This window comes from Lepus europaeus, chromosome 19 (genome assembly GCF_033115175.1).
Source record: "Lepus europaeus isolate LE1 chromosome 19, mLepTim1.pri, whole genome shotgun sequence".
NCBI lineage: Eukaryota > Metazoa > Chordata > Mammalia > Lagomorpha > Leporidae > Lepus > Lepus europaeus.
The window spans coordinates 71,632,139-71,646,653 of record NC_084845.1 but is presented as its reverse complement, the minus strand read 5'-3'; the positions used below and the strand labels follow the sequence as shown (position 1 = coordinate 71,646,653).

Sequence of the window (14,515 nt, the reverse complement as noted above, 5' to 3'; positions counted from 1 at the left end):
TTGAGAAACATTTTTAGTGGGTTAATACATAGATTTTAAATCATTAAAAAATATATACCGATATACTGAAACTTAAACACGACATTCTATTTGAACGTTTCCATTAACAAATCATGTTTTTCCTTTTATAACATAAATTAAACACATAATCACTTGGTATTTAACAAGTTCTACCTTTGAACAACGTGGAATACTTCAGCGTGCGACCCAATACAACACAGCAGCGTGCAGATCTACATTAGAGCACGGAAGCTGCTCCAAACACTTCCACGTGAAAATGACAAAATAATTCCTGACGTGTTTCAGAGATCACATGACTTCAGAGACCAGGAAGTGGGATTCTGCAAGGGTTCAAAATCCTGGAGCCTCACAGATTAAAAACAAAAAACAAAAAACCAAAAACCCAAAAACCCATGCAACCACAAACTCAAAAAACCCAAGCACTGCTGACTTCAGAAGTTCACTTAGGGTATTCACAGCCAACATTTCTCGTGCATTAAAAATTGATCAAAACTCTCTGTACAACATTTGCAAACATAGCCAAGCACTGACAAAATACACCACAGCTTTTGCCATGTTTTAACCTAACATACAGATTTAGGCAGCAGGTAAGTGGATATTCTTCTCTGTTTTTTCTGTATTTACCAACTTTAAAAAAAACTCAGGGGCCGGTGCTGTGGTGCAACGGGTAAAGCCGCTGTCTGCAGTGCCGGCTGCTCCACTTCTGATCCAGCTCTCTGCCATGGCCTGGGAAAGCAGTAGAGGACGGCCCAGGTCCTTGGGCCCCTGCACCCGCAGGGGCTCCTGGCTTCAGATTGGCCCAGCTCTGGTCATTGCAGCCATCTGGGGAGTGAGCCAGCAGATGGAAGACCTCTCTCTCTGCCTCTCTGTAACTCTGCCTTTCAAATAAATAATGCTTAAAAATAAAAACCAAACCCAAACATTATGTATGAGCTCACTGTCAGAAAAGATCTTTATCATTATACCAGCAGGAGAGAGAAGAGAAACAGGCACAGGTAGGTGGGGGACCCACGCGGAGCCCAGGGCACGCCCCTTCTGGCCCTGCCACATCCCAGGGGCTACATCAGTGACAGTGGAAGGTGTTTGGGACAGTGGTTAGAGCTGCACATGGGAGGCCTGCACACCAGATCAGAGTGCCTGATTCAAGTCCCAGCTCCTCAGCTTCTGCTCCAGGTTCCTGCTGACGCACCCTGGGAGTGGAGTACCTGCCGCCCACAATGGAGACCTGGACGGAGTCCCAGGCTCCTAGCTTTGGCCTGGCCCAGCCCTGGCTGCTGGGGCCATTTGGGAGCTAACTAGCAAATGGAAGGTCTGTCCTCTTTCTCTGCTTTCAGATAAAATGGAAAAAAAAAAAAAGCTTGTCTATGAGACCGAGACAGGTCTCGCCTGTTGGTTTACTCCCCAGATACTAGGACTGGAGATGGGCCAGGCCAGAGTCAGAGTCAGAGTGTGATCTGGTCTCCCGGGCGAGCGGGGGGCTCTGTGGCCTCCTGGGTCTGCCCTGACAGGAAGCTGCAGTCAGCAGCTGAGCTGGAAACCAAACCGGCAGCGGTGATGCGGGGGGAGGGTCGTACCACGACGCTGAGCACCTGCTGCCCGCGGTTTTTAGAAGATCGTTTTCTTAATTGATTTTCTTTATTTGAAAGAGACAGACAGATACACACACACAGAGAAAGAGGGAGAGGGAGAGGGAGGGAAGGAGGTGTCTCCTACCTGCTGCCTCACTATTGGGAAACCCACAGCACCCGGGGACAGGCTGGACTGAGGCTGCAAACTCCATGGGGCTCCCATGGGGCTGCAGGAACTCGAAGTGGAGCCGCCACCTGCAGCCTCCCAGGGTGCACACTAGGGATGCTGGACTGGGGGCGCTCAGGACTGCAGGATGGGGTGTGGGTGTCCCACGTGAGGTTCTGATCGCTGTGCCCACTGCCCCTGCTCCTGCCTGGTATTCTGATTCCCGGCCACCAGAGCAAAGTGGCAGACGCAGGGAGAGGGCTGACTGTTGTGGAAGCACACAGGTCCAGCCGTATCAGGCGGCAGGACAGGACCCTGTGGCCCCTGGTAAAAGCACACTTTATCTACAGACCGAAGCCTGGGAGGGCAGACACCACGCTGCTGGGGCTGTGGAGAAGCACTGGTGCCCTGACTGCCAGCGTGTACCATCTCCACCCGTAAAACTGCAGACTGCCCGGGAAGAGGGGACGCACGCGAGAAATGGAAGCCAAGCTGAAGGTCTGGTTGTAAACGTTACAGCTGTGCTTCCAAATGTAACTCTCGCTCTAATAGAAACAGGTTCAGGAATAACTGTGTAAGGAGACGGATAGGAGCCCCGGGCACTGGGCGGGGGAGGGGCCTCAGGTGGGGCAGGGCTACACTCCTCCATCTCTCGAAGGTCCAAGGCGCACTGTTGGCCTGAGGGGCATCGAAGGGACCACTGCCACCTCACGAGGCCGGGCACCTGAGCCAAGCGCTCTGCTCTCCTGTTCACCTTCATGCCTGGTACAAACGCACTCCAAAGAAAACAGACAAGAACAGCCACAGAAAGGTCTGTATGGGGGCTGGCGCTGTGGCGTCCCGAATGGCGCCGGTTCAAGACCCGGCTGCTCCACTTCCGATCCAGCTCTCTGCTGTGGCCTGGGAAAGCAGTAGAAGATGGCCCAAGCCCTTGGGCCCCTGCAGCCACGTGGCAGACCCAGAAGAAGCTCCTGACTCCTGGCTTTGGATCGGCACAGCTCCGGCTGTTGAGACCAATTGGGGGATGAACTATCGGATGGAAGACCTCTCTCTCTCTGCCTCTCCTCTCTGTGTAACTCTTTCAAATATATAAACAAACCAGTGTATCCGACCCGTTTCTTCCCACACATATTACACCTGTGCTGAATCTGGCTGCAACATAGTCTGCAAGGGCGGCTCCCATGGCAGAACGCAAGGAAACCGACAGAGGCCAGAAGCCAGCGGCACCGCGTCTGGGACACACCGATGCCACCCGCTCCCGAGGCGTGGAGACCACGGTCACCGGCACAGGCCGCACTGGCATTCACGCACCTGTCCTGGCCACAGCAGGACCCTCCCTCCACACCTGCCTCACACTTTCCCACAGAGGCCTCTCATTTGCATATTCCTTGGTTCCCTTTCCAGGCTTAAGAAGGTCACAGATGTAGGGACAGCCAAGACTAAGGTGCTTCAAGGTCTCTAAGGCAGAATATCCAAAAACAGTCCTCAGCCCTGAGGACGTGAACCCCAGCAGGCCAGGCGCCCAGCCAGCCCGGCAGACAGGCGCCGCTGGCAGGAAGCAGGCCCACCCAGGAGGGATACACCAAGCACTGGAGAAGGCAGGGGAATCTCCACGGCCTTGCCGGACGCGTGGACACCACAGCACCCAGCGAGGGAAGGTGTTGACGGCGAGTGGCTGTGTGGACGTGGCCCGGTCTCCTGTCTGCGGCGCTGAGACGCACTGCTCCGTCCTGCACCTGAACGCCATCTCTTACCCAAGCACCACGCGGCAGTCACAGAAAAGGCGCCACCCACTGGGCGGCTGCTGAACTCCCGGCGGCAGCCCGAGGCGGTCCACCAGGCCCACTCACTTCAGTGTGAACTTTAACCCTGCTAACACGTCTGTGGAGCTCTCCTGGAACTGGCGGGCTTGCCTCAGGCTGTGGAGGGTCCAGGTCCACTCCCGTCACGGCGGCATCTGTCGGTCGTTCTCTAGTTCAGCGCACAGGTTCAGGCGTCGTCCCTGGGACCGGGGACGAGCGTGCAGGCTGGGGTCCGCGTACGATGCCACCCACCACGCGGAGGGGTCTTACTGGGCTGAGGGAATCCCCTACAGCAGAACTGTGGAACTGTGATGGCTGTGCAACTTGGTGAATTTATTTTAAAATCACTGAACTACACTGAAAGTGGGTAAACCTTATGGCATGTCTACTGTACCTCCATAAAGTTGTTGATTTTTCATTTATTTGAAGGGCAGAGTCACAGAGCGGAAGAGATAAGACAGAGACCTTCCACCCACTGGTTCAATCCCAACAATGGCCAGGGTTGGGTCAGGCTGAAGCCAGGAGCCTGAACTTTCTTCCAGGTCTCCCACATGGTTACGGGGGCCAAAGCACGTGGGCCATCTTCCGCTGCTTTCCCAGGCACATTAGCAGGGAGCTGGACTGGAAGTGGAACAGCCGGGAATTGAACTGGCGCCCCTATGGGATGCCGGTGTTGCAGGCGGCAGTCTTAGCTGCCATGCCACAATGCTAGCCCCTGAAGTTTTTTTTTTTTTTTAAAAGACCCATACCAAAGTGTAACATTTAATTGAATTGTAATCCTTGATGCTTTTAAAAATGAGAAGGTGGGTGGCACACACCCGATTATCAGCCCCAACCTTCAGGGTCCCTGTTACAGATCCTAAAGGGAACACAAGGACTCAAAAACAAGCAAAAGCCGTTTCTCCAAGGATGGCACAGATGGCCAAGCAGCAGACGCTCACCACCACCAACCACACGGGGCCCAGCTGCATGGCCATGGCGACAGCGTCACCGAGACAGGCAGCAACGCCGGGAGGAGCGCTCGGGCACTGCTGTGGGGGGGACGGTGCTGCCTCTCTGAAGGCAGCGTTGTAGCAGAACACTCCAAACAGAACGGCTTCCCCGCAGCACCCCCACCCCGGGGGATGTCCGGAAAACCGGAAGAAGCAGGGGCTCAGAGACACGCCCCTCCCGCCCCGAGAGGCGGCAGCAACCCCGCGAACGAACGAATGAGCAGCTGCTAAAATGGAACAGCACTCAGCACTAAAAAGAAAATTCTGCCACGTTACAACGTGGGCGCTCGGAGGCCAGGATGCCAAGTGAACCGAGACGTCACGTGAGGCACCCAGAACGGGACCGACGGCTGCGGCGGGCAGAGGAGCTGCTGTTCAGCAGGTGGGGTGCTGCATATGAGACACCGTGGGCGTGGGTGGTGGCGACGGTTCACGTCAGCGGACTTGCCCCCACTGACATGGTGGGTGCTTGGTGGAGCAGTTACGATGCCACGTGAGACACCTTCACCCCATCAGAGCGCCGGGACTCGAGTTCCAACTCTCTCCACGCCGCTTCCGGCTAGGGCACACCCTGGGAGGCAGCACGTGATGGGTCAGACACCTGGGCCCTGACACAGCTGTGGGAACCCCAGAAGAGTTCCAGGCTCCCCGCGTCAGCCCGGCTGCTGCAGGCTACTGGAGGAGTGACTCAGCGGATGGAGAGCTCTCCCTCTGAGTGTCTCTCTCTGGGTTTCAAGTTTTTCTTTTTAAGAATGCAGTTAAGATGGTGTATTTTTAAAAAAGATCTGACAGGCAGTTACACACACACACATACACAGTCTACAACGGCCAAGCCAGAGCCAGGAGCCAGGAGCTCCGGCTGGACCTCCCATGCATTAGCAGGGAGCTGGAGCAGAAGCGGAGGCCCAGGAGTCTACCCAGTGCTCCGACAGGGGATGCTGGCACTGCGGGAGCCGCGTCACCGGCTGGGCCACACCGGTAGCCCCCAGGATGGTAACTTTTATATTCTATGTATTTCACCAGCTAACTGCAGGAGCAGAGCAAGGGCGTGTGCCCAAGACAACTCTGCTGCTGCTCACAGAAGGATCAATCAGAGACAAAGCCACGCTACTTATTTATGTCCTCTGTGTCCGATTCAGCAGACACACAGCAGGTAAGTACTGAGCTTGAACACCTCCACCGGCTGCGCTCCCAGGTTCTGTGGCCAATGCTCACAGGCAGCAACGTGTCCCCCTGCACGTAATGAATCGACACTCACAACTTGCCGTGGAATTAGAGCTGGGAGATTTTTCCCATCGGGGCCAGTGTTATGGCACAGCAAGTTAAGCTGCCACCGGCAAGGCCAGCATCCCGTGAGCGCCAGTTCAAGTCCTGGCTGATCCACTTTCTTCAGTTCCCTTGTAATGCGCCTGGGAAACTTGAGCAGGATGGCTCTGCTGCCTTCCCAGGTGCAGCAGCAGGGAGCTGGACCAGAGGTGGAGCAGCCAGACGGAACCCATGCCCACGTGGGATGCCGGCACTGCCGGCAACGGCTTGACCTGCTGTGCCACAGGCCCTTCAGTCTTGTCCAGAAGGCTCACTCGCGTCGCAGCGCGCGTCAGCACCTCACTCCCTTCCCGCTCCGGGGGTCCTCCCCTGTAGACAGATGGCCCTGTCCACGCAGGCACTGCTCTGCAGACGCTTGGCAGCTCCCTCTTCCTGGGCCACCGTGACTTGTGCCGCGAGCTGGCCTATGCGTTCCCTCCTCTGCGACAGAGGCCACAAGTGGAAGAACCGCTGGGTTTGAGGTGACGCTTGGCTGCAGCACGAACAACCCTCCAGCAGCTGTGTGGCGGCGAACACGATCATCTTGTTTTTCTGTAAAGATGTTTTATTTTTATGTGTGTATGTATTTACTTATAAATGTACGAGTATATGCCTGTTTGAGAGACAGAGAAGGAGGGACGTCTGATCTACAGGGCCACTCCCCAGGTACCTGCAAAGGTCTGGACTGGATCATCAGAGCGAATCCAGGAGCCAGAAACTCAAGCCAGGCTCCCACCTTAGTGCTGAGCGGCCCCTGGTGCCCCCAGGGCCCCAGCAGCAAGAAGGCAGAACAGAACGCAGGCCGAGACGCGAGTGCAGGTGCTCTGATAGAGCGGGCGGGCAGTGTAACGGTTATGCCCAGTGCCTGCCCCTCGCTTTACGTTTAAAGCAATTTCTGGGGCTGGTGCTGTGGGTTAACGCCCTGGCCTGAAGCGCTGGCATCCCATATGGGCGTTGGTTCGAGACCTGGCTGCTCTACTTCCGATCCAGCTCCCTGCAGTGGCCTGGGAAAGCAGCAGAAGCTGGCCCAAGTCCTTGGGTCCCCGCACCTGCGTGGGAGACCCGGAAGAAGCTCCTGGCTCCTGGCTTCGAACCGGCACAGCTCTGGCCGTTGCGGCCAATTGGGAAGCGAACCAGAGGATGGAAGACGCCCCCCCACCCGCCTCTCTCTCTCTCTCTGCCTCTCCTCTTTCTGTGTAACTCTGACTTTCAAATAAATAAATAAATCTTTAAAAAAAAATAAAGCAATTTCTCTGGGGTTAGTGCTGTTGTGCAGTGAGTTACGGCGCAGCTTGCAACACAGGCACCCATACTGCAGTGCCGATTCCAGCCCCGGCTGCTCTGCTTCTGATCCAGCTTCCAGCTAATATGCCTAGGGAGGCAGTGGACGATGGCCCTAATACTTGGGCCAATGCCACCCATGTGGGAGACCAGGATGTGGCTCCTGGCTTCAACGTGGCCCAGCCCTGGCTGTTGTAGCTATTTGAGGAGTAAACCAGCAGACGGAAGAGATCTCTCTCTCTCTGCTTCTCCCTCCCTGTCAACCTGACTTTCAACAATACATGAGCAGTGGGCAGAGGTCGTTAAGCTGCTGCCTGCGATGCCAGCATCCCACATGGCTGCCAGTTCGAGCCCCAGCTGCTCCATTCCAATCCTACTCCCTGCTAATGCACCCAGAGGAGGAAGGCCAAATTATTTTGACCCCTGCACCTATGTGGGAGACCCGGATGAAGCTCATGGCTTCAGCCTAGCCCAGCCCTGGCTGCTGTGGTTCTATTGGGAGTAATCGAGCAGATGGAAGATCAATCTCTCTCTGTCTGCAACTCTGCCTTTCACATAAATAAATAAATCATTAAAAAAACCTTTAAAGTACCTTCTCTTGTTATTGAATTCATTTCAATTTAACACTAGACTGTAGAAAGCAAAAACTTCCACATCCAAATAACATCCAAATAAATCTTATTTCTAAACAAACAAAAAAGATACATTCTAGAACACTGGAAGAATCACTCATTCCCACTTGTCCTACATCACATCACTACACAGACAGCACAGCACAGCAGAAAGGTGATTAGGTTCAGAAATGATCCTGACCTGTCCCAAGTGAGCATCAGAGTGCTGCCTGCCCTGGCTTCACGTCACTGTGGCAAGGACCCTGCCACACGGCTCAGCCACTGCAGCCCAGCACTGGTCTACGGCAGAGGGCACAGCTCCAGCCCGCCTGGCCAAGACGCCCGCAGCCCCTGGGCACCTCCCGGACTGTCCACCTGCAGCTCCTCAGAGGTTTCACTCCTGTTCTGTGCTTTCGTCAGACTCTGGGGCTGCTTCAGTAGCGTGGCCTCGGGCTGCCGGTGCGGAGCCCGTGCTCCGCCGGTCGACACCACGGCCTCCGTGGTGAGGGCTGCGGGCTGGTCCTGGGGCCAGCGCACTTCTGGGCCGTCAGAGCGAGCGCACGGCAGCCTGGGAGCACTGCTGACCGAGACGGCTGCAGACGCGTGTGCGCGCGCATGGGCTGTCCCCAGCACTGTTTCTAAAAACTGCTGTGATTTACCAGGCGATGTGATTTATTCCCGCACCCTCACGGAAAACAATCTGCTTAAACAGAGACTCTGAAACACTGCACCTCACACACCGACGCCGGGTGCCTCCCGAGGGGCTGCGCGCGCCTCCGCAGCCTCGGGGCGGCCGTGATCTTCAGAGCAGCCGCACACCCACCGTGTCGGCTCCGGGTCCAGGGCCCAGGCAGGCTCCCCCAGCCGCCCAGCCCCGGGGGCTCAGGGCAGGCAGCTGCACGGCAGGGCCAGCCACACGCACGTGTGACTCCGAAGGCCGACTGCTTCTGAAGCACCCTGGAGACGGAGCCCCAGCGCTGGGGCAGCACTGGCTGCAGGACAGGCCTCCACCGTGCCCAGCGCCTGTCCTCTCCCTGAGCGCACGTGTGGTCTCGGCCTGCGCCTGCTGGCTGGGCTCCTGGGCTTCCAGGGAGGAGGGCTCCAGCAGCTCCCGCCCCTCGGAGCCCCCTTCCTCTGGCTGCCCAGTGGAGTCTGGATCCAGGACAATCAAGTGTGGCCTCTGGGGAAGGCACTGGAGAGTGGTGCGGGGCGTTTGTACCTTTAACCTGGCCTCTGAATGGAATGGAATTGGACAGTGGTGGAGGAAGAGTGGACAATGCTGTCACATCTGGAAGAGAAGCACAGGGAGTGCCCGTGAGCCTCGGCGGCAGCGGCGCAGCAAACAGTCACCCAGGGCTCACGCCGACCGGGCAAACACCTCCCTGCTCCGCCGAGTTACAGGAAAACGGCCCGCAGCCAGAAGTCCTCGCTGTCTCCACGTCTCCCAGGGCCTCGGGAGACAGCACCGGCCTGCTGAGGCTCAGCACACACTCTGGGCACTCCGTATTCTCAGAGAGCACCGCACCAAACTGCCACCCGCTGTGCCGGCCTCACTCACGGCGTTGCTCCAGGAGCGCCTGCAGCCTCCAGGCCTCACTCGGCCCTTCAGAAATCAGTCCGAGTGAAGGGTGTGCTTCCGCGCGTCTTGCAGCTAAGTGGCCGCTGTGCACAGGCGGGAAGGGTAGCACGGCACCCTGGGCACGCGGCCTCGCAGGAAGGCTCAGCTACGTCCCACTCACAGGTCCACCACAAGCGGTGCGCCTGGAGCCAAGCGAGGCCAGGCTGGATGGCTCCTCGCCACAGCAGCCATTACAGTGGGGGAAGGGCCGGGGAAAGGGCCCACTGTTCAGTGCCCCCCCCAACCCGTGGCAGCCTGCCCCCAGGACAGCCCCGCACAGTGCAGGGCCCAAGAAGGGCCATGCCAGAGGAGGGACAGGACATAGTTACCTTTCATGAAGAACCGGCAGGTGGGGCGAGGCCTCACCTTCCTGTCGCTGGGGTCTTTCACTTCACCTTCTTCCAGGTCATCGTCCTGCAACAGGAACACCGTCTCAGCAGGGCGGCGCGCGTTCACCAGACCCTGGACGCGGGGCACTGCGGTCTCCCAAAGACCACGACCGGCCCTCACCAACTCAAGCGTCTTCCCCAGCAGGCTCGTCCTCTACGTGGCGGTGGCGATTTCAAAGCTGGTCCTGGGCTCAGGGGCCACGAGCGCAGAGTGGGTTCAACGGCCCGAGAACCAGAGCGCTTTCCGCAGGAGGGCTTTATTTTAGCTCTCTCAATAACTTAGGGCAAATTTACAGAACCTGATACTTTGTATCCCTCCAAATTAAAGACAAACCTCCTGTAACTTAAAGTCTTGAGGGAGAGGGAGTCAGGAGACTCGGGGAGCACACGGCACCTGTCAGCGAGGTGTGCGGAGGAGCGAGGTCTTGTGGTCCAGGTTGAGAGAACAGGAGCTTCACCAAGACCAAAGCCTGGGTCGCACCCAAGGATTCTAATGAATGGCCAAGACCTTACTGTCGCTAGGGCCTGGCTCCACTGAGCCACAGCCAAAAATGCCACACGTGCACCCAGCTGTCCTCCCGACAGCCCTGGCTCTGGGCAGTGTCAGAGCTGGCACATCCAGGACAGAAGCCCCGGCACAGTCAGCACTGACCGGTCATGAGCGCAGAGGCTTGGGGGCCATCCAGAGTCCTCTGTCCCCATCTCCCGAGTACCACCCTCAGCCAAACCACCACCTGGCCTCACCTGGTGTGGTGAAACCGCCTCCTACGTGGTCTCCTCCTGTTCTTTCCTGAGCCCCTCCCGTCTGTTCGCCACCGTGCAAAGCAGCCTCATCAAACCGCAGCCTGCACGCTGCCCCCTCCTGCCCCTAGCGCCCAGCCCAGCTCCTTCCCGAGCTCCTGTCACGATGGCTCCTCGCAGTATGCAGTGGCTGCACATGGCCATCCCTGCCTGACCACCACACCGGCACCTGGCTAGACCTCACGCCCCAGCAGAGAAGCACTGTGTCTGCCTGCTCACCCCAAATCCTGAGCGTAGGCAGTGCCGGCTGGCTACAAACACTCGAGAATCCTTTGCCGAATGAAGAAATGCTGAAATTGAACCCTGGGTTTATGCTGACTTAAATGTCGGTGTGGTTTCCTCCTTGAAAATATCTGGCTACTGGAAGTATTTTATAACAAAAAGAGTCAGCAGATCGTTTCTTCAGGGCATGGTCAGAGACCCTCCTGCTCCTGCCACATGCTTCTCTCACTGCTCTCCCTGCGGGAGTGGCCAGTCCACTCACCCACCACGTGCTGCTCCACAACGGCTCAGAGCCACGCTGAGAAGTCCTCACTTCTTCCCACTCGGAAAAAAAGAAAAAACCCATTCATCTGAAAAGCTCTAATCTTGGGGGCCAGCGTTACAGCCTCTGCCTGCAGCGCCGGCATCCCATATGGGCACCAGTTCCAGACCCGGCTGCCCCACTTCTGATCCAGCTCCCTGCTAAGGCGCCTGGGAAAGCAACGGAAATGCCCTGCACCTACAGGGGAGACTGGAAGAAGCTCTGCGCTTGTGACTTCAGCCTGGCCCAGACCCAGCCATTGCAGCCACTTGGGGAGTGAATCAGAGAATGGAAGACCTCCCCCCCCCCAACCCGACTCTGCCTTTCAAGTAAAACCAAACCAAATCAAACCCTCCAATCTTCCTGCCCCACAGGAAGTCAACACCCAGGAGCCGACATGGTGAGTGCAGAACAAGTGAGAATTCTACCTGCGCACCAGCCAGACGCGAGCAGGCGGGTATGTGCAACACTCACTCAGGCTACACGGCAGTCACTGAGCACGTCACGCAGACTGCACGGGGCACGAGGCGGCCACTAACAACCATCAGTAAGCACACCAGAGACGACCAGCGATGCACACAAGGAAAACGGGAGCCAGCGATGTGGCGCGGGGGGTTAAGCCAGGGCCTATCGCGCCAGCATCCCATATGGGCACCAGTTGGAGTCCTGGTTGCTCCACTTCGGATCCAGCTCCCTGCTAATGTGTCTGGGAAAAGCAGCAGAAGATGGGCTAAACACCTGGGAGTTTCTGCCATCCATGTGGGAGACCCGGATTAAGCTCCTGGCTTTGGCCTGGCCCAGCCCCAGCCATTGTACCATTTGGGGAGGAACGAGTGGATGGAAGACCCCTCTCTCTGTCTCTTCCTCTCTTTCTCTATAACTCAAATAAATAAATAAATCTAAAAAAAAAGACAGAGCTGGGTGTTTGGCCGTGGTTGAGGTGTGGGTCTGCTGCCCATGCCATCTGTGACGCCTGGGTCAGTTCCCAGCTCTGGCCCCCGATTCCAGCTACCTGCCTGAGCAGCAGGCGGCCCCGGCGATGAGTCCCTGCCACTCACAGGAGAGATCTGGCCTGGCCCAGCCCTAGCTGTTGGGGCGTCGTGGAACAACCAGAGGACGAAGATTCTCTCATCTCTGTCCCACCGTTCATGTAAAATGCAGCCTCCAGGGCAGGCACGCGCCACGCCACGCCACGCCACGCCACGCCACGCGCAGAGAAGGCCTGGGAAAGTGGTCACTGTTCTTCTAATGGAAAAAAGCCAGACAACGTCCAAACACACACTCTCCGAGCAGCGTCCGAGTGCTTCCTCCTCTCTCCCCCGGGCAGGGCTTGAGACAGCACCCCCTTAGCGCAGCACAGCCCCGCCCCCAAGCAGGTAAGCACAGGACCACGCACAGCCTGCAACGGCTCCGGAGAGCTGTGAGGACAACCCTTAGTTCTCAGGGCTTCTGGGTCTAAGAGCCACGAGGGAGGACTGTGGCCCACATTTTCTCACGTGGCTGAGCTGAACACCGGCCACGTACATGGGTATGGAAGGCCCCCGGTCCTGTGTCACGCCACGGGGGCTCTCCCCAAACATGGTGCAAGCAGCTGCCTCCTGGGCTTCAGTGCGGGCATGGCTGCACTGAGCACTCGACGTCTGACAGGCAGTATCTCAGGGCTTCTGGTACAAACTGATGCCCTGGTGCAGGGGACTGTAGTTCACACCCAGTTCATCTGTCCCCGTGACCTAGAGGAAGGAGCCACTGAAGCTGAAACTCCAAAGGCTTTCTAGATTCTTCCACCCAGGGGTTCCTGGCCATCAGAGAGCCAGGATGGCCAGGGAAGGACACAGGCGGCAGCAGGTCGGGAGGAGCCTGCGCTGTTCCACTGACCAGTGAGACTCTGGAGAACCAAACCTGCTAAGGGCCTTACACCGCCTTTCTGAGAGCCTGTGTCCAGTGGTGTGATTTCTCCACAGGCTCGCCCAGCAAAGCAGAGCCCGTGTGGGAACGCCAACAGGGCCGCTGAGAAGAGAACGCACAGGGTGTGAGCCTGGGGGAGACCTGCAGACCCCAGGCTAAGAACAGGGCTGGGAGCAGGAGAAGCCAGCACCAGCACCAGCACCAGCACCACACTCCTGCTGGGTCCCTCACGCTCAGAGCACTCCAGGGAAGGCCCCGGCCATGGCAGCTCTCACTTCACAGTGGTCACCTTTAACTGTCCCAAGGCAAGTGGGGTGCATCTATGCACACATAGTACTGAGGGACCCTGCCTGCAACACGCCAGCCCCAGGGCTGTGGGCAGGCAACAGCCACACACACACATGCACGCACACACGCACGCACACATGCAAGCCTGTCTGCTGGGAGCCAAGTGCACACAACAAAGGTGCTAAGGAGGCGGGCAGCGAGTCTGCAGAGGGGGTAACAGTGAGGCTGACAGGATGGGGGCATCGGGACTCCAAGGAGCTCTGGGAAAACAGCTGGCCGTTTGGACATCAGGGACAAGCTCTGGTCCGTCCTGTTGCCCTGCAGGTTCCAGGCAGCCCAGCGCACAGCGGCCCACCCCCAGCAGGGCCCGCATGTCAAGACACAGCCTGAGAGGGAAGCAAACGGCCTCCCTGCTGCTGAAGAAGCTGGGCTGGGGTCTCCACAGCAGCTGACAAGGGGCTGCCACGCACAGCACAGCACACGCTGCAGGACCTAAGCGGCAAGGTTCTGGGGGAACCAGCAAAACAAGACCAAGGGTGCTGTCCTGTGCCGGTGGGCTCGAGCCTGCCCCCAGTGCCCACACCACAGCCCAGGGAGCCCCATCGGAGGAGTCCGCTCCAGGCCTCGGTGAACAGCTGAAGCCAGGTCTGCGGTCAGTCGTCTTAACTGGAGCAGGGTGCCCAGCACCCCAGGGGCCCTGAGCAGGGACACGGGGGCTTTTTCTCCAGAACCCCAACAAACCAAACTCATCTAACTGCAACCCAACAGCTTTATCTTTGCCCAGACCGACAAGGCTGTCTCACAGTGTCACCTCCTGTCCCAAGGCAGAGGGTGGCCCAGATGGCCAGCAGAAGGACATTCGTCCGAAGTCCGGCCAGTAGCCTGGTGAGACGCCTCCTGAACCTGGCTCCTGAGTGTGCTCACACCGCGTGGACGCCTGCTCTGGGGAAGCGTGGGGAGACAGCAACACCAGCACAGCCACGGCCAGCGTCCGTCACAGCAGACGGAGCAGATGTGTGAAGTGCACAGTCTACGAGAGGGACGGTGCTCAGGGTGAACCTGCGGTGAGCACCCAGCTTGCCACTGCACCCCCCTTCTGTGGAAACTCCCCCCACGTCCTCTGCTCCAACAACGCACAGGAGCACAGACCCCACCCACCAAGCACGGAAACAGAAACCCAGCACCCTTCAGCCCGCTGCCCTCAACTCCTCTGCAAAGCACCGTGCCGCACACTCAAGCTGTTTC

At 57.8% G+C, this 14,515-nt stretch overlaps 1 protein-coding gene across 2 annotated transcripts in view; it reads right to left on the bottom strand.

Annotated features, from left to right (window-relative positions):
- The window catches only part of ZC3H18 (zinc finger CCCH-type containing 18), a 51,715-nt gene that overhangs the window by 30,017 nt on the left and 7,183 nt on the right, over positions 1 to 14,515 (bottom strand). The window contains exons 3-4 of one of the 2 annotated variants that reach the window (XM_062177639.1): positions 9,694 to 9,778; positions 8,966 to 9,034 (exon numbers count right to left, since the gene is read on the bottom strand). In XM_062177639.1, coding sequence (XP_062033623.1) covers positions 8,966 to 9,034; positions 9,694 to 9,778 — 154 coding nt within the window. The remainder of the gene's footprint in view (positions 1 to 8,965; positions 9,035 to 9,693; positions 9,779 to 14,515) is intronic. The other variant, XM_062177640.1, reaches the window with a different exon arrangement.